Below are 24510 nucleotides of genomic sequence, written 5' to 3' on the forward strand. Positions count from 1 at the left end.
CCAGCACACTCCCTAAACATCCTGACACACAGTTTCTAACATATCCCCATAGAAGTTTCCCATTCAAGTGTACTCTGTTGAATGTAGTTGCAAGAATTTTACTTGTGAGTAATTCACTTAATAATAACTAATGTACAAAGCACGTCTTAGTTGCACTGAAATTGGAAGTGGAAAAAACTGAAGCAACTAAAAATGATAAAAGTGGACGCTGGATCCTCCCAGGGTGCAGCTTTCAGGATGACCACCAGGTGGCAGAGTTACCAATAGCATTCCCGAAATTACAACTGGAAAGTTACAGGAAGGGAAAAGTACCCGGCTGGAAATGGGATGGCCACATGCCTCCCTAAACAGGATTATTTGGGCCTGTGGCCCAATATTTTGTCTACTTAGAGCTGCGGGGAGGCAGCAAGGGGAGCTGCAGAAAGAAGAAATTACGTTCTCGGGCCGTAACTTCCCATTCGGTTGGGTCCCCTTTGATCTTGAGAGGCTGTGGATCGCTGACAGCTTTCACGTGGGAAACGTGGAAATGGCTGGGCAGCCCGGCCTCCCGCGGCTGCGAGGCTCCTGTCCGAAGCCAGAGCCATCCCTCCCCTCACGGTGGGCAGACCAGACGGGGGCGAGCACAAGAGGAGGACACACACAGGAGGAGGGTCCAGCCATGGCCACCCTTGTTTTTTTAAAAGGAAAACCCAGTTCAGTAGGAGGAGTTCTTCCTCATTAACCTTTAACTTCGGAGTCTCGCAGTCACTTCCCGTTTGAGTTCCTCACACACACTTCCTCTACCAGGCCCGACCTGGCTGATGCCAAGAGAGGCTGACCTAGAAAACATTCACCCTCCATGCTTGAGAGCAGGGGGTGGGGCAGGCCGTGGTCCAGGGGCGGCCACGCTGCTCTTCCTCCAGGGGCTGCGCACCGGTGGCCTTGCTGGCACCGCGCACGGGGCTCTCCCGAGGCTGACACACTGCCTGAGACTCCGGCGATGCCCGTCGCAAGCCTCGTCCTAAGTCTACTTGGATCCCCAAGATAGGGCCAGGCAGAAAGGGGGCGTTGAAGCAGTTACAACACAGCCTTGTGCAAGGAGGGGCAATGACCTTGGCTCCAGAATGAGCAAACCTCTTCCCTGGGAGGGCACAGCCAAAGTGTCAGAAAGAAAGGAGAATCCTTGCTACAAGTCCCAGTTGGCATTTGCAGAGGACAGCAACTTTTTTTTTTTTTTAAATCCTCACAGGAGGCCATTGTTTTTACTGCTTTTAGAGAGAGAGGGAGAGAAAGAAATATCGATGCAAGAAAGAAGCATCGATTGCCTCCTGCAAATGCCCGGACTGGGGATCAAACCCTTGACCCAGGTATGTGCCCTGACTGGTAATTGAACCCGCAAACTTTTGGCTATGGGATCCCCCTCCAATCAACTGAGCCATTCAGCCAGGGCTGGGCCAGCGATTTTCAACTGGTGTGCCGCGGCTGGCGTACTGGCAGCACACACTGGTGTGCCATCAGAATTTTTAAAACATGCAATATCTGACTATTTAGTTAAGGGCACTGAACTCTTTTCTCTCAGATTGTCAAATAAATAGCAACCACCAACACAAGAATAACCATCTAGTGTGACGGAATCAAAATTATATTTTTTTGTCAGATCGGTAAAAAGTGTATTTTTTTTTTTTTGGTGTGCCACAGAATTTTAATAATTAGCTACCCAGGCCATGAGAAGAGAAAGGCTGAAAACTGCTGGTCTGGCCTGTTCCTGAGACCACATCCCACTTCCGGCGGAGGGTCCGGCGGAGGGTCCCAGACCCGCACATGCCGCAGCTCTTCGAGGCTGGCACCCGATTGCAGCGGGGGCGCTGGGAGGCCGTGTGAGGAAAAGGGGGAGATGGGAGAAGAGTTCCACGTTTCACAAATGGTGTCACTGATATTTAAACACCAGCCTGGTCTTGCAATGTCTGTCAATTCTGACAGGCAGATTCAGGTGACCTTTTTATGTGATTTGAATGACCTCATCTGCTAAACTGGTGCATCCCAGTAGGCCGTGTGAAGCAACAGCAATTACTTAGGTCACTATACACCTTATGTGCCATATACCTAATGTAAAGTGGCACACCTGTGGTGGCGTGCACATAGTAAAAATGCCAGTTGTCATTAAAACATAGGTAGTGCTCATATTCCAATATGACCATGTATTATATTTGGTGTTTCAAACATAATATGCCAGCCAAATGCTTCATTTAAACATAAAGGGGAATAAAACAGTGTTTATATTGGGACCTACACTAATTTACCAAGATGGGCATAACAACTGTGGCTCTGATGTGGCCAGCTTGGGTTTGGCGGATGGGGTTTTTCCCCATTATCCCATTACTTGTGATGTCAGAGCCACGGAACACGAGGAATCTCTCGTAACGCTAACCACACGCTACGCCTGATTGTTCCCAAGGGAATGCTGCCCCCGGGGAGGGTCAGGCCGAGTCCAGGGTGGGAGCCAGCGAGCCCCACCCTGACCTGCGCTGGTTCATCCACCTCAGGGAGGCCAGGTTGATGACGGGTCCCCTCCAGGGCACTGCAGTCTCTGTTTGGTGACTCCGGTAAAAGCCAGGACTCACCAGGTTCCGAATAGGTCAAAGAGCCTCCCAAACCCCTGGGAAGCCTTCCTGTCCATCATGGGTTCTACTTCACCGGGCCACTCAGGCGGCAATGGTTCCCCGCGTCCGAGACACAATTCACCAGTCAAGCTGTATCTTTTTATTTTTTTTCTTTCTTTTTAAGATTTTATTTTATTTTATTTTTTTTAGAGAGAGGGGAAGGGAGGGAGAAAGAGAGGGAGAGAAACATCAATGTGTGGTTGCCCCCCACATGCCCCCAACTTGGGACCTGGCCAGCAACCCAGGCATGTGCCCTGACTGGGAATCAAACCAATGACCCTTTGGTTTGCAGGCCTATGCTCAATACACTGAGCTACACCAGCCAGGGCAGTCAGGCTGTATCCTGAGATTCCCCAAGCTTCCAGATCCTCTAGAAAAGAAACAACCAGTGAGGTGGCAGGGATAAGGGGGAAGAGGATTCAGCCCTCCCCCACCCTGCCCTACACACCTGAAATCTAATACCTGCTCACCACCGCCCTCCCCGGTTTAATCACGCTTTGGTAGGTGAGTCAGAGAGGAGGTGGGCGGTGATGTTTGGTTTTGCCCTGGGTCTGGTATCCTAATGACAAGGCCTCCTCCCTCGACTTCAGTCTTCTAGAGACTCTACCTTCAAAGCCCTCCTTCCTCGTCAGTACCCGAGGCTGCTCCCCTTCCAAAACGTGAGTTAAGGAAATCACGGATGTGGACACACTCACATAAAAGACTTCCTGGATGAGATGTGAGTCTGTGCACAGAGCGAGGCCACGCTGAAACCCGGAGGTCACTGACCACAGTGACCCCTCCCATCAGGGCAGCTTCCTTACCTGTAAGGCAAGCAGCTTCTGAGGCAGTGACAAATCTCTGTGCCTGTCGAAACTCCGAAACCCCGGAGGAAACATTCCTCACCAGGTCTCCAGCCCGGGCTTCAGCGACAGACACCAGGAAGATAAACAGACCCACAGGAACCTATAGAAACAGGAGAGGACTGGTTCTCCTGATCTCTGGATGGTCTCTGACACTTCAATTGTGTTCATCACGATACACTGGCTTAACCTTTACAGAACCTCCTGGCTTCGCCAAAGAAGTATTCGTCGGCAGAGTTGAAACAGTAGAAATAGTAGTTGGGCAGCTAGAAGCAGAGACCAGCAAAAAAATCACAAATAGAAATGAGCTCGTAAGTAGTACTGTTCACAATGTTGGGCAGGTAAGCGTGGCATCTTTAATTTAAGAAGCCACAAGTGTCGTACCTTTGGGGTGTTGCTTATTTGCAACTTATTTCCTAGAAGAATATAGTACATTTCCTTTAAGCAACTTCACTGTTGGTTTAGCCAATGGCCAAGGAGCCTCAGTTCTGCTCTGCTGCTATGACGACACCCAGAATGCAACAGAACGGTTCCGAATAACCCTGCCGAGTGTCGATGCGAAGAGTGCTTAATGCACGATCCTTGGGACAAGCTCAGTGTCTAAACAAACAGATCCCACTGTTCATAGCTCTATATGGGGCAAAGGGAGAAAAGGGCCCCATGCCCTCCCTTTGTCCCACTTTCTTCTCTGCCCCACGCTATGACAATCTCCTTTCAACTCATGTCAATGCTATAACACAGCCTCACGGTGGAAAGATGTATCCAAGTTCTTCTTTAAAAAAACAAAAAGATTTTATTTATTTATTTCCAGAGAGAGGGTAAAGAGAGGGAGAGAAACACTGATGTGTGGTTTCCTCTCACACACCCCCAACGGGGGACCCGGCCCACAATCCAAGCATGTGCCCTGACTGGGAATCAAACCGGCAAGCATATGGCCTGCAGGCCAGCACTCAATCCACTGAGCCACACCAGCCAGGGCCAAAGTTCTTCTGATTATGGTATCAGAGTTTATGACAAGAGCTGCAACTTCCAATGCCTTTCGGCTACCACATAGATTTGTTTCCTAATATCATCTTGAGCTGTGTTCTTTTGGCCCTGAAACACTTGGCTTTTTAGCTTACTTTACTCTTAATTCTACTCTCAGGGATACAACTGCACAAGTGTGAGCACAAATGGCAAGCTGACAGTCAACCTCAGTGTTTGGGAGGCAACAGGGAGTAGTAGAGACTGTGGTGAACTGGAGAGCCATAACCTCTGTAAGAAGTAGGAGCCCCTGTTAGCACCAAGTTAGTCTTGCAAAAGTGTGGACCCAAGTCTTCCTGAAGAAACCAGAGATTCACACTCTTCTGTATCATTTCCCCATATTTATATATGAACTATTTATTAGCTTAAAAAATGTCATCAGCTCGCCACTGTGCTGCCTCCCCTCAGTGGCTAGTGGCGGCACGACTGGGCGTAGAATAACTAACCCAGAGGTCAGGAACCCAGGAACTTCAGACCTGGTTCTGACATGAACCCTCCCTGCCACTGGGCCTCAGTCACCTGGCCTGAAAAGTCTGGACGTGCCAGATTCCTTTTAACCCTAAATTATTATACTGCGTAGTTAAATAAGCTTTTTAGATGGTCAGATCCCACAAGCATAACCAGAAACACTAAAAGGACAATGACAAACACTGTGCCATAGCAGGGTTCGTCACACTGTCCAGGCATGGCCTTGCAGTGGCCAAGCCAGCTGGCTGATGTCAGCTCAAGAACACGATCACTTTCGCCAGGCCGATCTCGCTGTGAGAGCCACCCGCCCCCCGCAGAAAACAAAATCTGTGTCTCTCCTGTATATATCCTGACTGCGGCAGGAATCGTCCCTCTGGGAAACAGAACTCTCTTGGGCTCTTTGAACCCTAATTTCAGGGGGGCACTTTGAGTCAGAAAGCAGAGCTGGCCGGCAGGCTGCCCCGAGCTGCCACTCTTGCTGTGCGAGTTCAAGCTCGGCCTCTCTGCAGCCAGACCTGGAGTTGCCACATCGTGGCCTTCTGTGTGAGCCAACTGTACTCAGAGCAGCTCTCGTTACGTAACCCCGGCCGCGGCCCACGTGTGTTCACGGGCACACAGCTCGCCCTGTGCAAACACAAAGGCACGCGCCGTGTTTCAGATATAACACCGTTCCTGCCACCACCCCCCCGCCCCCGCCAGGGGCCACAGGAAGGGAATAAAAAATATTCAGTGGAAAAATGATGAAAGATGGGTAAATTAAAGGCTTTCCCCCCGCTGTGAAGGTTAAAAATAGGCACATTTCAGGGCAAGTCGAAGTCTGCACATTCTTGTGGCGGAGACTGTGTGGCTTGGGCAGACTGAGGGCCCGGCACAGGGAGCCGAGTGAGCTGCCGCAGGCGGCTTCTTCCCGCGGCGCATCCTGACACCGGCCGCTCGGCCCCAGGTGACGTGGGAGGGGTGTTCGGCACCTCCGTGCCTGTGTGCTTTCGTGCCTCGCTTGTGAACCGCGGGGCCTTTTTATTTTGCACTGGCAGCCGCCAGTAAGTACCCAGGACGTGTCAAAGGGTGAGCTGCCTTTGACTCCAAGGCCAGCTGCAACCTCTCGCTTCGGTCCGGTCTCTCTCGGAGGCATGCTCTTCCCTGTGCCCTGGCTTGGGTAACCAGGGTTTGTTCTGAATCAGCTGGGTCTTACCCCGAGGCTTCTGTCATCTCTTCCTCTTTTTGTCTGCACTGACTTGTTGATTTTAGACAGACGGAGGGAGGGAGGGAAACACCAAGTTGTGGTTCCACCTATTTATGCATTCATTGGTTGATTCTCCCATGTGCCTTGGCTGGGGATCAAACCTGCCACCATTGTGCCATATTGGGACGATGCTCTAACCAAGGGAGCTACCCAGCGGGGGGCCTGTAAACCCATCCTTCTGCCTGGAACACTCTTCACTCTGACCTTCACAAGAGCAGCCCCTCAGACCCCAGCCCCTCACAGGGGCCTCTCTGGCCGCCCAACGAAAGTTTCTCCTGCATTCCGGGTCGCCTGACCCTACTTCAGTTTTTGGCCTGGCATTCCCACCACCTAACGAGTTCCTGTTTCTTTCTTCCCTTGTTGCCCCCCTTCTCTCACTGGTAGACAAGCACAATGGCTAAGGAATCTGGTGTCTTGTTTGCTGCATACTTCCAGCAGCTAGAACAGTGCCTTGAACGTGGCAAATATAATGTTAGTTGAAGGAGTGGACGGATGGTTGGATGAACGGAAGAACACATTCGGCAAATGCTGCGACATGCCTATGGGGCCCCTGGGGACAGTAAGGACTAAGAGCCTCCTTCGGGGATGCCACAGTCCACCAAAGCAGACAGACATTCCTGCGGCACAGTGTGGAAGGAGAAGGGCTTTCTAGGAGTGCACCAAGCCCTCTGCCCACGATGAGTGTGAGCACATTCTCTACGGAAAGGTAAGAGCTGGCCAAAGGGCAAAGGTGAGAACCGGGGTGGCAGGGGAGGAGGTGTGCTGCTGAGAACCATCACCACAAACGCGCTGAGTCTGAGAACAGACAGCGGGCCCGAGAGCCGCAGGGGAGGGAGTGAGGGGGCTGAGGGCTGGGAAGAGGCACGGGCCAGCAGTTAGGGAGCCTCCTGGACCAGCCTCCGGACACTGGGTTTTACTCCCCGGAGCAATAGGAGCTATTGAGATAGTTTTAAGTAGGAACATGACAGGATGACTTTATGTTTTAGAAAGGCAGCCTTGGCGTCAGTGAAGGCAGCCAATCAAAGAGAAGAACAAAGCCCCTGGGAGGCTGTTGTCCAATCCAAGTGGAAAATGCCGAGTACCTATCAAAATGCTGAAGTACCTGTCAAGATGCCGAGGATCCCAAGTATTAGTGGTTATGGAGAAAGAGGAGACAATTTAGAAGCTATTAAAAAGGCACAGTGACACACAAAATACAGGCCGTGAGAGAAAGGAGGGGCTTAAAGATAATCCCAGGGTGTGGCTTTTGTTATCAGAATTGGAGGTTCTCGCGGTTTAGGCCGTGAAGCCCTAAGTCCACTTGGTCTGCGTCTGCCTGCTCCCATGAGCCCATGGACACTGCCCCGAGTGGCTGTCTGCAGTCCTGGCCCAAACGGCGGTCCGCCTGCTGAGTAAGGACACTTGGGCACAAGTCCCTCTGACACGCGAGCATCAGGTCTGCAGCATGGGGGATTTCTCCGTTCACCAAGGCGCATGGGCTATCATTTAAATGCACAACCATTTTTGGAGGCACACACTGATCCATCGCCACAGCAGCATGACTATTGGTCTAAATATAGATGTGCCTGTCACCTCGGAGAAAGAACAGACCAGAAGTCATGATTCCATGTACTCCAAGGAAGTTTTAAGGTGTTAAAATTGAAAAACAAATCGATGTGACAGTTCTTCAGCCTGTAAATCTGATCGAAAGAGCAAATTCTGATCACCTTACCCATGCTTCTTTTCTCTTGACCTTAACTGCTCATTCAGACCCCAGACCCCTCCAAAGCAGCCTGCACCCCAACCCTGAGACAGTTCTCAGTCTACAAGGGCGTCCCACAGGTGCTCCAAAGCAAGCACACAGCCGCCTATCTGGCCAGACGCCCTGTGGGTCTCCCCAGTTTATTTATTTTCTCCTACTCCAGCCCCCATCTGCTGCTGCCACCCAAGTGGCTATAGAATGATAAGAGCATGGGCCCCAGTGCCAGCCAGCTCGGGGCTAAATCCTGGATGTGCCATCTGTGAGCTGTGTGAGCTGGGGCAAGTAATCTAGCCTCTCTGGGCCTTGGCCGCTGCCCTTGTCAAGCAAGAATAGTATCTAACCCACCTCATGAGCTGTGATGATTAAATGCGTTAAAATCTGTCACGTACTTAGAATAGTGCGGAGCACAGAGCAAGCACTCAGCAAATGCAGGCTGCGACCCCACTAGCACCGCCCCTGGGGGCGCTGGGGAAGGTCTGGAGCCCGGAGGGACAGTTTACATCCGACCCTTTGAAAGGATGGAGGGCCGGCTGCAGTGTTACATAACGGTGTGAGTGGGAAGCAAGTACACACTGTAAGAACGTGCCCCATGGAGGACTGAAGGACAGCTCTCACAGGAACTTTGATCTTTGATGATGAAGTACCTGTCAAGGCCTAACATTAGGATGGCGAGAAGAAAATAAAATTTCAGAACATGATACCATTTACATGAGCATCAGCAACACCCAGTACTAGAATCTAATAAAGGGGCTATAAGGCCTCCCAGAAAAACCAACAAGCATCACCAAGAAAAATGAGGGACCTGTGTCCATGGAGAGGTCCACCACGTTCCTGGACACAGAGGTCCACTGCCATACGTCCACTTGTTCTCCCCAAATCTACAGATTTTATTCAATCCCAGTCAAAGTCTCAGCACTTTCTGTGTGGAAATTGACAAGATGATTCTATTGTTTCCTATAAAATGCAAAGGGACAAGAGCAGTCAAGATGATCTTGAGGAAGAAAAACAGAGTCGAAGGACTTACACTACCAGACGGCAAAACCTATAAAACTACAGCATCTAAACCAGTTCGGTATTAGCACCAGGTTTTGCCCGCTGAAGCACAAAGGAACCCAAGTGGAACGAAGAGTTTAGAAACAGATTCACGCGTGTGCAGTCCTCTAATTTCTGGTGACGACACCGCTGCAGGTTGTTTCAAAGGGGTTCTGGGTTATCGGGACAGCCACCTAGAAAAACAAATGACCCTTAGCCCCCCCTCTCACAATGGTCACCAAAAAACCCCACTAAATTAAATTCTAGGAGTGCAGACATCACTTGGAAAGGCAAAACCTTGAAACTTCCAGAGACTAAGTAAGGAGCATATCTTCATGCCCTTGAGGACAGGCAATGACTTCTAAAGTAGGCCACAAAAAGCACAATCCGTAAAGGGAACAATTGATGAAGTGGATTTCATTAAGAACTTCTGCTCATCAAGACACCATTAAGAGAGTGAGAGCAAACCACACGGTGGGAGAAGAAATTTGCAGTAGATCTATCTAACACAGGACTCATACCCAGAATGCACGGCGAAGTCCGCAGATCGATAGGAAAAAGGAAACACGACTTTAAAAGGGTGGGGAGCAAAAGACTTGAAAAGGCACTTCATTAAAAAGGAATATCCAAATGGCCCCCAAAATACATCTGAAAGCGCTCAACATCATCAGTCATCAGAGAAATGCAAATTAAAACTACAATAAGGTACTACTGGGGTCCTGGTAATATTCTAGTTCATCACAAGGGAGGCAGTTTCGCAGGAGAAAATTCGCTGTGTCGTACACTTAAGGATGTGTACGCTCCTCTCTATATAGCATACTTTAATAAAAGTGTTTCCTAAAAAAGAGAGACTTTAGAAATAACATCAACCAAATGGAATGTGTAGACCTTGTTTGGATCTTGCTTCACACAAGCCAACTGTTCAGAGAGATTATGAGAGCCCTGGCTGGTGTGGCTCAGTGGAGTGGGCGCCGGCCTGTGAACCAGGGGGTCGCTGGTTCGATTCCCAGTCAGGGCACATGCCTGGGTTGTGGGCCGGGTCTCCAGTGGAGGTGGGGGGGAGTGGGGCAGTGTGAGAGGCAACCACGAAAGAGCAGACTTGGAACAGAAGCCCCCGTGGCCTTCCTGACCGGACCCTCCTCACCTCGTCCCTGTCTAGCACCACCACAGTCACGGGGGGGCTGCCCCGGCCAGCTGGCTGGGCTGGAGCTCCTGCTGGAATCCTCAGGTATGAATTCCTCTGCAAGTCAGGTCTGCCTCTTTCTTACTCCGGGGTCCTGCACTAGCGTAGGCTTACAGGGTACAGAAACCCTCCTGAGACAGATTCAGGGTGTTATAAAAATAACCCGGCTGGGGCCTCCGGACTTAAAACGTCGCCCAGGAAGCCCTCCGGGCCTGGCGCTCTCCTTGCTCACAGGGAGAGAAAAGCCAGCCATTCCTTCCGACCCTCCTTCATCAGCTCAAGGAGTAACCTGTGATCTCCAGGCTACATCTAGCTCAGTGCGCTGTCCCTTTTAGGCGGAACGCAGCATCTCGGCAAGCGCTTCTCGGAGAAATGAACTGTATCTCTGATAAGGAGCTCTCAGGCACTCCCTGTGGCAGCTTTCAGAGGAAGAAAAACCTTTTACTTTCCCTCTTGGGCTCACTTATCTGCTACTAATTAGGCTGATGAAACGAGGAGAGCTTCAAAGGTGAGGCCCCAGGTTTCACTGACACAAAAAAGGCAAAGTTCAAACATTAACTTACAGGACTTGCTTCCCTTCCTTCTTTTGACCCCTAGCAATTTAAGCAACGGGGGCTTTTCAGACCAATACCAGCCGTCTCTGAGAAGCAGCGCAGTGTCAGGGTGAGTGCACAGCTCTCCCACGTGCCAGCTCTGGGCCCTCGAGTTTTCTGTGCTCCAGTTCCTCGCCAGCCCAGGAACATGGGGGTCCCAATCTCGCGCACAGCATCAGGCTGACAAGAAAGTTAACTAGTGCCGTCTGCAGAAAGCACTGAAAACAACGCCTGGTCAGCGGTAGCTCACAGTGTTACTTTATTATCGCCAGAGACCTGCAGTGGGCATGCGCCGCCGCTGGGAAGGGCGGACACTTGGAAACAAGACGAGAGGAGCAGTGCTGTCGAAACTCGGGGGCCAATAGACGTGCGGTGCAAGCACATCTATTCCTATCCATGCCCGTTGTGTTTGTCAGTAACTCAGAGACAGAGACCAAGGTATTCTGGGATAAGGATCGGACGTGGGGCGGGAGACTAGACACACATCCTCCTGGTGCAGACGGGCACTCAGAGAGGCTGCTCGCGTGGGGAGGCGGCAACCCCACTCCCAGCAGAGGAAACGGGGAGTCTCAGAAGCCCGCCGGGCCTGGTTCAGCCAAGCACAGCCCCACCAGCCACGGAAAGAAGCTGAGCTCGACTGTTCTGTTCTTTTGCCGTCGATAACCGGCACTCATAAAATTTCAGCTATTACAACGTTTCATATGTGCGTATACATTTAACATTATTTAGTAAAGAGCACAATTTTAGAATAAAAATAATTAAAGAAACCCAGCGATCTTTTCAACAGTGTTTTTTTAATTTTATGAATAATTACCTACTGTACTCTTTCAAATTTTTAATCTTAACACTCCAGCCACTAGGCCATTTCTTCTATACGGGCTGCGCATACATATGCAGAAAACTCACTTTCTCATAACAGTCAGAACCCGTTTGTTGTTAACAATCGTACTTGTGTTCCACCCTCATTTTCAATGGCCGTGACGGTGCCGGGAGGGCGGGCGGGCAGCATGTATGAGACTGGGAGCGGGGAGGCAGCCCCAAGGGCCAGTTGTCTGCTCTGCCGGGGCTCCAGGGGCTATCAATTATTCATCTACTTCTCAAAGTTAATAAATAGGGATGTCTTTTGCCCTTTATCCCCCAGATGAATTTAACCAAATGAGAGGCGGGGGTGTGTCTCTGCAGAGTTAGCCATCTGAGAACACAGGAGGTGCGGGCAATGGAGAGGAGATTTTTTTTAAAAAACAAATATTTTTAGTGCCTATTAAATATGCACAGCACTGCTTTATCTGGCATGTTTTTATTACGATTAAATTCTCATGAATATTTTTGATGGTTTTAGGATGTAGTTTTAAAAATGTAAGGGCTTTAAAAATATAACATTTATTAATACAAAAAAAGAAAGCAGAATTCAAATAACATGTCGTCACAGTCAAAGCTTACATATAGCCAGGAAACGCAACACTGAAGAGGAGGAGCAAACAGAAAAAATGAGAACCTCCCTCCTCGCCACCCCAGTCCTTCCAGCCAAAGGTTAACCACTGGGTGTGCTTTTCTGTCCTACAAGGGAAAAAATGTATGCACATATATTCATTTTTTTACCAAAATGAATCACGTTATGCACATCTGTTACATGCTTTTTTACTTGACTCCACACTATTTCCATATCCGCACACGTGACTACCACATTCTGCTTGCTCTCACACACAGTTCTTCAGAGAGTATCGTCACTGCACACACAGCTTAGCGTGAACACGTGTTCGGTTTTTGTTTTTCAGTGTGACCCCCCACGAAAGTCAGGGCAGAGCTTGCAAGCTGCTCCAAGTGGCCCACCCAGCAGTGCAGTGAGAGAATAATCCAGCCTCCTGGTTCACTTGAGCCCCTCCAGGAAATTTCCTGAGACACGGTGACTTCCACCCTGTGGGTCTCAGGAACGGCTTGAGGGGGCTACTGAGCAAAGGACCCCCTCTTTCTGCTGACAGAGCTGACTCTCTCTACCTGCTCCCTTCTGGGTGTAAAGGCGCGTGTGACAACACAGGAGCCCTGCCTCTGCACTCAGGCCCACCCGGGGCCACCCCAGCCGACTACTGGCACGTACCGAACGTCCAGGGTACGAACGGGATACTTGTAGAAGGGACAGAGAAGCAAGCGCTGCACAGCCGGGTGTGGGACAGCAGGCCAGATGGCCAGGTGACCACGCCCTCCACTCTATCACGCAGCTGCTGGGAACGCCCAGCCCACGGAAGACACCAACACGCACAGGTGGGCGGCAGAGTGGCTGGGTGGCAGAGTGGGGTCCAAAAGTGGCTACACAGTGCCGGCTCAGGAATATTAATAATAGTAAAACCTTCTCTTGTCTTTGCACTTGGTGGCCTCAAATCCTTTTGGGAATGATGGAGGATTTAAATTTTATTTCAAAACCTTTCAATGCAGTCTTTTTCCAAGTACCTGTTATATCAGAATTGACTTGCACATCAATTCTACGAGGCAAGTAGGCCAATGTCACTCATTGCGTCCACTTCAAAGGTGACACGACTGTGGGGCAGCCAAGTTAAATGACCCGCCCAAGGCCAACTGGCTGAGTGTTCCAGCTCCGGGAACTGTGCTCTTTCCGAGTTCTCCCAAGCCCACCCACGTCCAGCAAGTCTGGCACACCAGTTCTAGAACTCCAGACAAAGAAAAGCTAGGAATGAAGCTAGAGAAGTGAATATAAATATATCCCTCCCCATGGATGCCTGAAATCCTGAAAACTACTTCTTCCTCACAGAACGTTAATAAATTGAATAAAAGTAATGTTGCTGAGTACCAGGTTGAGATACCAAACTTAAACCTTGACATAAGAATAATAGTCTCTACTAGTTTTACAGAAGGCATCTGTGAAAATTTGGTTTATATTTTATCATAAACACCATGCATCTCAGCTTTTTAAAGAATCTTGTGGCTCAATTTTTACAATTAAGACACTGCCTTGGACAGTACTAGTGATTTGTCATTTAGATACCTAACACCTATTTTGTTCTTTCTTTTGTTTTGTTTTGTTTAGAGAGAGGGGAAGGGAAAGAGAAAGAGAGGGAGAGAAACATCAATGTGTGATGCCTCTTGAGCACCCCCTACTGGCGACATGGCCCACAACCCAGGCATGGGCCCTGACTGGGAATCGAACCTGTCACCCTTTGGTTCCCAGGCCAGCGTTCAATCCAGTGAGCCACACCAGCCAGGGAGTGCCCTGACAACTATTTCTTGAGTTTCTGTCAGCCAGGACTGTCCCAGATGAGTGTTTTTCAAACTTTTTTGAAAATGTCCTAAGTATACGTGTCCACTGATCTTTCCTCAAAGACAACCTCAACCTCTTCCCCCAAATCCAGCTCAGTCTTTTCCAGGAAGAAGGTGGAAAGGGAGAAGGTAAAGCAAGAGGACAAAGGCCTAGAATAAGCTCCTCTCTGATGACTTGATGAAGGGAGTCTTAGCAAGTTAAAAAACAAATTACAAGCAGCCTTCAAAACCGGAGGCCGACACAGGTGATACTCACGACGGTCAGGACGGGGAGGCTGGAAGTCAGGAAAGGCTCTCCAGAGGAGGTCCCATTGACTGCAATCAGAAGGGTGGGGAGACAGTGGAGGGTGCGGTCAGAGAGCTCGGGGACTTCACAAATGCAGAATTCTAGTGAGGTCAGCCTCGGGCACGTAAAACACAGGAAGGCTGCTGGGCTATCCCTGTGGAGTGTTGACAGCAACTTTGTCCCCTTTCTTTTTCTTTTTACCCTTTTCATGAAGTGCGAGCCTTGTCTGTAGCTACCACTCACTGACTGCTTGCTCGATAAAAGCTGTAGACTATGGACCCCATAAATCATTACGCCATAAATCAAAAATCATAAAAAATGATTTTTTTGGCCAAAATTAAATTTTGTATCAACAATAACAATAAAATTAATAAGCCTGTCTAAAGTTAATATACAAACAGGATCTCTGAAGGTGTTAATAATTCAGGCTCTGCCGGATACAGTGACGGGGCCCTATGAACCTTAGCTAGGTCGCGGGGTCTCTCCCAGGTGAATAGCACACCGAAGGTGTCGCCTTGCAAGGACGCGGCCACCTGGCAGCAGACGTAAGAGCTGAGAACTACAGAGCTAAATCTCCGTGGGACCCTGCGCTGGCCTTCCTGCCCCTCCTTCCGGTCTGAGAATCCACAGAGCTCAGATTCTTGACTCATTTCTCATAAGCATCATTTTTTAAAATGATTTTTCTATTAAAAAGGGCTGTCTCCCGGGGCCTCACAAAGTTACTCTGAGTTATTAATTCCGTAACACCCATGGATCTAAGATGCCTTAGTTGATTGAGTCTCTAGCTTTTCGACAGGGAAACCATTTGGGAGAAAGATTTGTTTTTTCGATTTCTGAGAAAACGTTTGCACATATCAGGCGTGTATACTACCGACCGCACTCGTGTCACAGTTGTTTGGGGTCCTGCCGGGCAGACCATTCACCCACGGTCACGATTCGGCACCGTTTCACATCCCCGGGAACAGGTAAGTCACGGTGACCCACAGCCTCCCATTTCACCCCGAGCCTCAAGCCCGGAGCCCGAGTGGAGGCTGCACTCTCCGCAGGAAGCCCGTCTGGGAGGCAAGTGCCGGCCCCGCGTTCCTGCCGCCTAAACCGGGCGGTGACTCAGGCGGCAGCTGGGCCGGAGGAGGGGGCTCCGCGCCGGCCGAGCGCGAGCGTGACCCCCGGCCCGGCCCGGCCCGGCCCTGCCCCCGCCGCACAGCCGCGCGCCGCCCGCGGCGGCCGGTCCCCGCCAGGTGCGGCTGTGACAGGTCCCCTCCGCTTCCGGAGTGGCGCACGGGTTCTCCTCCGCGCCTGTCAAACCTCCCGGGGTGGCCCCGGGCCGCCCGCGCGCGCGGCACCCGGCCGCGGGACCCCGGGGTTTTCCACGCCGCCCCGGGGGGCGGGGGTCCCGGTTTTAGTCCCGGCCGCCGCGGAGTGCGGGGACAGGGCCTACCCTCGGCGGCGCCGGGGAGTGCCCGCCGGCCCGCGCCCCCCAGCCGGGGCCGGGCGACGCGCCGTCCCTCCGCGCGTCCGACACTCGCAGGGCACAGGCGGTCGTCACGCACACACTCGCGCCCCGAACGCGGCCCTGCGGCCCGCCGCCGGCCTCCGAGGGCGGGGACAGACTTACTCCTGGCCGAGGCGGCCCCGCCGGGCGCCGGCGGAGGCCGGGCCCCGCTCCCCGGCGGGTCGGGTCGGGGTCGGGCCGGGCCCCGCCGGCCCGCGGGCACCCCGCCCCTCACGGTCCGGCCGGCCCCCCGCGCACGTGCCGGGTGACAGGCCCCCTATAGGTTCCATACCTGCCACCGGAAGTGAGTGAGGAGGGCAGTATAGGCATTTCCTGTGACGCGAGCGCCTGGACTCCATTAGGCAGCAGCTGGGGGAAGAATCAACACACCAGGGAGCGGAGCGGAGCGGACCCGAGCACAGAGGCGGCAGCTGCCTCCGCTGCCGCCCGTCGCCGCCGCCGCCACCGCCGGGGCTCAGCCCAGCGGCGGGCCCCGCGCCCCCGCAGCCGCCCCGCCGCGACCCCCGGGCCGCGCACCCCGAGCTGCCTCCGGGAGGGGGGGGGGAAAGGGCCCGGATCCTCCTTCTCCCCCTCCTCCTCTCCCTCCTCCGCCCCTCCTCTCCCCCCGACCCTGACCCCCGCCCCGGCCCCCCTCACCCCGACCCCCGCCCCGGCCCCCGCCTCCCCTCCCCCGCCTCGCCCCCCCGGCTTCCCACCACGGCCTCTCTCGGCGAGGAAACTCTGGCCTCCGCTTCCTCCTCCTCCGACTCGGACACCGGCGGAGCCTCCCCGCCCCCGCGGAAGAAACCCCGAGCCTCGGCGGCGGAGGGAGCAGGAGAGCCCGGGGCTTCGGCAGGCAGAGCAGGCCTCTCCCCTCCGTCCTCGTCGTCCTCGTCGTCCTCGTCCTCGTCGTCCACCTCCTCCTCCTCCTCCGTGGTGGTAGTGGTGGGACTCCCCCCGGCTGCTGCCCCTTCCGCCGCCGCCGCCGTCCCCCACCGAGGTAGCGGCCACAGCCTGGTCAGCGGCGGCATCATGCAGGCCAACGGGGCAGGAGGAGGAGGAGGAGGTGGCGGCGGCGGCGGAGGGGGCGGCGGGGGCCAGGGACAGACCCAGGAACTCGCCTGCCTGTCGGCCCAGAACGGGGAGTCGTCCCCCTCGTCGTCGTCGGCCGCGGGGGACCTGGCCCACGCCAACGGGCTCCTGCCTTCCGCCCCCTCCGCCGCCAGCAACAATAGCAACAGCCTGAATGTCAATAACGGGGTCCCCGGCGGGGCCGCCGCCGCCGCCGCCACCGTCGCAGCTGCCTCCGCCACCACGGCCGCCTCCTCTTCCTTGGCCACCCCAGAACTGGGCAGCAGCCTCAAGAAGAAGAAACGGCTCTCCCAGTCGGACGAGGACGTCATTAGGCTAATAGGACAGCACTTGAATGGCTTAGGGCTCAAGTAAGTATCCTTTACAGGCAGCTGCTGGGGACCGACCGAGGGACCGAGGCTGCGGGGGAGGGGGCTGCGAGGGGGACGTCTGCTGGGCACCGGGGGCCCGGGACACGAGAGGACGCAGCCCAGACTGGCCGACCCCGGGAGGAGGAGGAGGAGGAGCTGACCGAAAGGGAAATAAGGGGAAATCAATCCGTCTGACAGATGGGCAGACGGGACGGGCGGGTGGGGGCTTGGGGCAGGGGTGGTAGAACCCAAAAGATCTCCCCCTCCCCACACACCTTCAGAGCCTAATTGTCTGTCAATAAAGACATGCCGAGTGTGTCTCTGTGTGTGTTGGGGGAGGGGTGGATGAGAGCTGGTGGAAATAATGAACCTTGGAGGATTTGTTTTTCAAGTATATCTCAGAGGCATCTTTGTGGGACACCTCCCCACCCCCAGCCATGACAGACAGCCCAGGCAAACTACCAATCAGGAAAGACAATCACCTACAAGTGTTTATGGGAACTGAGGGGCTGGGATCCCTGGGAAGGAGGCTGAATAAATCTGATGGGGATAATGAAGTGAGGCACCGTGCTGATGCCATTTAAAGGCCCTTGCGTGTGAACCAGAGGCCTACCCCTCACTCGGCTGAAATCCCGGTGTAACGCCGGGGATGATTGCCTCTGAAACAGGGACATCTGATCTGGTGAATCATTTATTGTCCAATACCATTTAGTGGGTGGCCTTGCGTGCCTAAAATAGGGTGAAGGTAGACGGCGACCTTGGCCCCAAACCACCGTTGTGTGTACACACAAAGGGGAACTGACGGGCTGGAAGGGGGGATTGGTGGGCGTGCGGGGGATCCCCACAATCAGACTAAGGGTGAAAACATGCAACAGTCAGTTCTCTGGCTTCACAGCCCAGATTAAAACGAGCTCTTATGCTAGCCCATGCTGTCGTTCAGGACTCACTGATTTGTTCTGGGGAGGGGGGGGGAGAGCACTTTTAAAAAGTGGCATAAGTACTTGGTTCTCAGGCAGGTGATTGATTGCACTGTTGAGCTGAAAAACAAATAGGACTGAATAAGAAAGCCTTGAAACAAACAGCTATGGGAGACTGATAAAGGAAGGTTCTTAGATATCAAAATAGCTGGTGGGAGAAACTCCATTTGATGAGTCTTTTCCACTCTCAGAAATATAGGAAGATTTCACTTTTTACAAGAAGGAAAAGGAATTAGTACGAAAACAGGTTTTGTAAATGCTAACAGCGAATTACTGAGACAAGAAGCAAGCTGACAGCCGCAGGAGGAAATAACTCGTGACTGTTTGGAACCTACACCATAGTAAATTTGCTATTTTTAGTGTAGAGAGAAAGGGAGTGATTTTTTGATGCTGGATTTATTTTAATTTTAAAGACTGACCTACTAGAATTTCTATGCAAACATGAGGTCTGGGTGTAAGGCTCTTCCCTGACACAGGGCATCTCTCTGGCCTTGTATGGAGCTAACAATTTTTTTATCTTTCGAAATGTAACTGTTAGTATATAGATCCTGGTTTTGTTTTTTGTTTTTGTTTTTCATTTATTTAACCATTTGGTTGCAAAATGTTTTTAGAAATTTTATACTTCATTTAAATTTCTGAGGCATTAAGTGGCAAAAGCAGGAAGAACTGACGACTTTGATTTTAGTTTCAGGAAGGTTTTTAACTTGATTAGACAGAAGTGAAGGTGGCAGTTTAAAAATCAGGTTGGTTTAGCCAGGCACATTAAAGCTCGCTCTTTCTTTTTTTCTTCATGAGATTAGCTTAAAAACTTTGGCAACTGTTTTCATAGACATTAGTTTATTTGGAAGAGTGAACCCTGAAGTTGGCCAGGTCTTTTTTACACTGTATCTCTCCTGCAGCCAGACTGTTGATCTCCTCATGCAAGAGTCAGGATGTCGTTTAGAACATCCTTCTGCTACCAAATTCCGAAATCATGTCATGGAAGGAGACTGGGATAAGGTAAAGTAGGGCCTCTAGAGCTGTGTGACTGCTGCTAAAATTGCGTATCCGACGTGCATGCTGTGACCTTTCTGTTTTTCTCTTATGCCACTTTTTGCAGGCAGAGAATGACCTGAATGAACTAAAGCCTTTAGTGCATTCTCCTCATGCTATTGTGGTAAGAGGCGCACTTGAAATCTCTCAAACGTTGTTGGGAATAATTGTGGTAAATACACTTTTGTTCTTAGTTTCACATTTATGCTTATTTTAGTAGGCTATTGATAACTGTGGGCTTCTGCCTCTGATAAAAGATAAGGCCTAAAAAGAGCTGAACTTTATGTAATTGCATTTGTAAACTAGGATGAGCGTGTTGATGTCTTAAAGTTTGAGTTTTGTATTTTTAAAATCATGTGTAGTAAGTGTGTCATTTGAACCTGGTTTATAAATTACCCTATAAAATTGAAAGGTCATGCTTTTAGTGCTATTTATAGGAGTTTTATACTTCTAGAGTCAAGGATAAATTATATATTACCTAAACTGAATATGCTGGTAAAGAATGTGTTTGGGTGTGTGTATATAGAGCCTTAAGTAGCTGATACTTTAATTTTTTTAGTCATTGGGAATTATAGTTCGTTCGAACCAGCCCCATTGGTGCGCTGACCATTTTCCAGTCTTGCATTCCAGTTGTGTGAATTGACAGTGTCAAAGTCTGTGATATTGATGACTCTTGTAGGGGGTTTGTATGTCAACTTGACCACTGGGCTCTAGTCACTGGCCTTATTTCCCCAACAAGATCAATCTAGTAGTTTGCCTGTTAGCATCTTTCATAAGTCTTAATGAGTCTCTTACACTGATAGGCTTTAATTCTTCAGTGGATGTGGGTGAGAGAGAGGAGGGGATAAGGTCTTCTCATAAGTGCTTGTGACTGGGAACCGGGAGGAATCAGCTGCTAGCCTCTGCCTACTGGCTTCTTGACTTCTGGCTGCTTGATTTGTTGTCAAAAGCAGTTTCCTGTCTGATGGGGGAGGGAAAGAGGGTGAGTGGAAAGTGAAGTAGGGAAACCAGCTGTTTGTTAAATATTAGTAATGAGTGTTATTTTGATTTTTTTTTAAATTGGTCAAACGTTAATCTTTCTGCCTTTGTCTGTAAACCTGATAGAGTCTCCTGTTTTCATTTTGAGGTTTTTAAAAAGGCTTAATTACACAAGAGTTTTCAAATTCTTAATGTAATTTTATATAATAATATAATCCTAGAGAATGACCTTCAAGCGAACTAAAGGTGCAAACAAATAATGAACAGACGCAGGTTCATTTAAATTGATGATCTTTGTATTCTCTTTTTTCTTTCAGTAAATATTTAAAATACTAAAATTTTTAACTATTAGTGAATCAGATGACTTACAATTAATTAACTCACGGAATAATCAATTCCATAGTAAATTAAAAAAAATGAAAACACAGAAGTTAAAATAAACATCTATATTCAAAGGGATTAAAATTTTCCAGTGGCTACATTTTTCCCAATTAGTGTGTTTGGAGTTTTAAAAAGAAAAACGCCTAGTACATTTTAACTGGCCAGTTTCTCATTAATTGTTAGCTCTGACAGATTGAAAGGTGACCCTCAAATAAAATAAAGGCAGCTGAGTGGCCAGACGAGAGTTGGATAAGAGAGCGCCACTTGTGCGGTGACAGCACAGGCCAGGCCCCCACGGGCTGTTTTAAATAAGGTGCGGTTTCTTGGAGGACTGTTTTCCTTTTTTTAAGCTTCACCCAAATTATGTCTATAATTTAATGGTAAAAAAAAATTTGCATAGGCTTACTTCCTATTTTTTTATGGCTTGATAGTAATTTGAGACTTCTGTATTGGATCTAGATTATGATGCTATCTCATTAGAAACCTTCATTAGAAGCAGCGTGTAAACTGAAGAAAGGTAGTTGTAGATAATAAGGAGGAATCCTTTCTTTTTACAGCCTGTTCAGTCTATAGAACATTCTAGGATCTAATAAAAGATGAAGATTAAATCTCTGGCTGAGCCTCACACCATCAAACTGTTTAGGTATTTATACAAAGAAAGGGGTTCCAGTTTTATCTCACTTTAAGCATTGATGAATCAATTGCTTTTAAAGATTCAGTGCAGCATTTTCTTCACCTTTCTAATTATGTTTAGATTTACTCCTCTCCCCGCCTCTATCTCCAGAAGATAATCTAATGTAAGCATAAATCTGTAATAATACCTTAGAAGACAACTCTTTGGGGTTTTTTTAACGTCATTATTTTGACTGTATACCCAGACACATTTGATGACTTAGTCTAGACTAAAATTGTATTTTATTTTTAAACCTGAATGTTTTTATTGACCTAATCCACTCTCCATTCTTCCCTCTGCACCTCCTCCTCCCCCATACTTTTAAATGGTTTCCAGTTTACTGATACTGGAAATAGCAGAATTTGCTCTGGATTTTCTGGAAGCTGGGCTCATGAATCACCACTCTTTAGTTTGGGTTCAAATATCCTTAGCCATGTCTGAGGAATTGGGGTGGGTACTTGAGGTCAGTAACAGAAAACTTTCGTGTGTCTAAAAATGTTAGATTCTTTACTTTTTAATGCAATAGAAATATACTTAAAAGCATTCAAATATTAATGTACAAAAAGAACTAGTATATTTTTAAAGTCAAATAGGGAGGGGTTTTGAGAGCCATCGTTTAAATATAATTTCCCCTTTCCTCTGAGTCATTTAGTTGATAGAACTTGCTTCTACCTTTATTCCAGAGTTAGTCAGAGCCACGGCGGGCTGGCCAGGGGGCTATCCTCGACAAGCAGACTTCCTGTGTATCGTAACTCCTGCGTTGTTCACGCTGAGTCCAGTGTCACTCCACGAGAGGCGAGGACAGGGCAGCGCACACTCTGGGTGGCGCGGGGAGCAGCAGCGGGAGTGACCCCGAGAGGCTGTCTCCCGGGCTGTGCTGGTCACGCCTCAGTTTCCAGCCTCTCGGCCGGGAAAGGGGGAGACGCTCCTGGGCCAGAGCTGCTGCGAAAGGGTCGGCAACCAGGGATAGTCTAGAAGACTGGGAGCTGGGGAAAGAGAGAGAGAGAGGAGGGTTTCTTTTCTTTTTTCCTTCCTCTTCTTCTTCACTTAAGAAGCTCGTGATCTCCTAAAAAACTATTAGTGAAGCCTTGACCTCAGAAAACTTCAATTTTGCCTTATTTTTTAAAAACTTTTTAGTAATTAACATAATATAATGTTAAGATGTTTATTTTCTTGAAACTGTATTTGCATTTTTGTGCCTTAAGTTTTGGAAAGCACAGTTTTACTCTCCATTCTTACCCCATGTATCAAATATTTGAATTTAACTGATTTTGAAGAGAATAAACATTTTCTTTCTCAACCAAATCTCTCTCTGTGCTTGGCCAGCAGCGTGTTGGTTGCCATGTGCACCACCAGGATTTGATATCTGGTGATGCTCTTTGTCTTAATCTGGATAAAATGACTCAGAGAAAAATGTTCTTGCACTGCTTTTATAGCATTCCCTGTGTACAGAAAACGTGTTTATGTTGGCTTCTCTCGGAGTTTTACCCTGCCTTCCTCTTCTTGCCTGCCCTGCCTCTGCCCCACAGAAAGAGAATAACATGTTCTAGCAGGATCTTGGTGGGAAAATAAGGGGGAAGTAGCGCTTGGGACACTGCCCCTACACACATTGGAAAGGGGAGGGATGTGCATAGGACCTAATGATGGATACCCAATCAATCAATCAATTGCCCCGAATTTAAAAAAATCTCCCCAAATGCCAAGAAAATTTAGTGAAGAAATGGTACATGCTGGCCAGCTCCATGTGGCATTAAAATGAAAAAAAAAAATTCTGCAACTCAGTATGATTTTCAAGTTTGAATCAAAAACACTGATATGAAACTTCTGATAATGTATTGATAAATGGAAATATGTGAACTCTTCATTTCTAAAGAGTTGAAGTTTGTTTAAAAAGATAAAATAGTGAGAATATCCAGGATTAACTTCAAATACAAAACCCTTTGATTTTTAGATTGTTTTGTTGTAGTCTTTGTTTTTTGTCATCTGATGGACTTCAAAGTATTTTTTAACTTTATATATAAAAATAAACTTAAGGTTACATGTACAGCAACACTTTTTTAGGGCACCTGGGGAACTAATTGATTTGTGAAACTCATTTAGTCTAACTTTATGTGTAAAATTTGGTAAGTGTAATTTTTCTAGCATTATAGGAGTTTTCATTTTTTTCTGTTCTTTAGCAGTAGATGTAAGATTACCTTACTACCAAATGTAAACAATGTATCATATGAAAGATGAATTTAAATTATGCCTAATTTACATGAGTTTGTTTTTATTTTCTTTAAAAACCATTTTTATAAGTTTGTAGGTTATGCCTTTCTTCTAAATATTCCCTAACAGAAAATCTCAGAGCCATTTTATGATACTCTTAATTCCATAAATAAGTGATACTTTCTTCAAACCATTTTTTGAGAGCAGTATATTTTAAAGTGTTTAAGCATTAAATTTTTGTAAGTCAGTGGATTTGAGATTTTTACCACTGTCTTTCATAGAGTCTCTAAATATAACTAATATTTCCTATCTGCTAACCTCTCTGCCTACCTCCAGTGGCTGCGTAAGCGCCACAAGTAGCCGACAGGATGGAAAGTCCCTCGCAGCAGTGTCCTTAATTAGATTTAAGGTTTAAAAGAAATTCCAAACCTGATAGTCATAGACATCTCTTTTCCCTAACAGAAAGCTGCTAAGATTGTAACAGTCACTTGCAAGTTAAAAGTAAAGTAATACAGTAAAGGAACATTAGAAAGTATTAAAGCCAAACACATTTCAGAAAAAAACTAAATTTGAAAGTACTTCATAAGTTGGAAATGGCTTATCCTTTGGAGGGAAAGGAGCTAATAATTGTGCTTCGTAGTTAAACGCATCGATGATCAGAGTGTTACCAATCCACAATTACAAATGTTGATACTTTTGAAAGACCTTTAAAAAGTTGGTCCTTTATTGCCTCCTAGACAGTCAGTCCATCAAGCTTATGCTTGTCCCTTTGAGTCATAGGAAAATCAGTACCTTGCACACCAGCCTTTTAGTCCATTTGCTGGGCAGCTCTTCTCATTTTTGATAAGCCAGCATCGGACACTGTGCAGTTTCTGCCCCATGGCTCTAGTTCTGCTTTTTGGTCTACTTAGTCATTCTTTCCCATTGTGGGATTTAAATAATCTTTCCATTCACTGAATTTCTGCAGTCTTTTCAAAACCTGTTGCATAAAATACCTCCGTTGCCCT

The 24510-nt window shown here is 48.8% G+C and overlaps 2 protein-coding genes across 4 annotated transcripts in view; one reads left to right on the top strand and one right to left on the bottom strand.

The window, feature by feature from the left end:
* CNIH3 (cornichon family AMPA receptor auxiliary protein 3) overlaps nucleotides 1-16300 on the bottom strand; it is a 149749-nt gene extending 133449 nt beyond the window's left edge. Inside the window, exons 1-2 of one of the 2 annotated variants that reach the window (XM_036016166.1) lie at nucleotides 16105-16300; nucleotides 14291-14349 (exon numbers count right to left, since the gene is read on the bottom strand). In XM_036016166.1, the coding sequence (XP_035872059.1) occupies nucleotides 14291-14349; nucleotides 16105-16171 (126 nt within the window). In that variant the 5' untranslated portion in view covers nucleotides 16172-16300. Of the gene's footprint in view, nucleotides 1-14290; nucleotides 14588-16104 lie in introns of those variants that run through there. The other variant, XM_036016165.1, reaches the window with a different exon arrangement.
* The window catches only part of WDR26 (WD repeat domain 26), a 36204-nt gene continuing 27993 nt past the window's right edge, over nucleotides 16300-24510 (top strand). The window contains exons 1-3 of one of the 2 annotated variants that reach the window (XM_028531447.2): nucleotides 16300-17254; nucleotides 19131-19230; nucleotides 19331-19435. In XM_028531447.2, the coding sequence (XP_028387248.1) occupies nucleotides 16845-17254; nucleotides 19131-19230; nucleotides 19331-19435 (615 nt within the window). In that variant the 5' untranslated portion in view covers nucleotides 16300-16844. The remainder of the gene's footprint in view (nucleotides 17255-19130; nucleotides 19231-19330; nucleotides 19436-24510) is intronic. The other variant, XM_028531446.2, reaches the window with a different exon arrangement.

The sequence above is a fragment of the Phyllostomus discolor genome, chromosome 15 (assembly GCF_004126475.2).
Source record: "Phyllostomus discolor isolate MPI-MPIP mPhyDis1 chromosome 15, mPhyDis1.pri.v3, whole genome shotgun sequence".
Lineage (NCBI taxonomy): Eukaryota > Metazoa > Chordata > Mammalia > Chiroptera > Phyllostomidae > Phyllostomus > Phyllostomus discolor.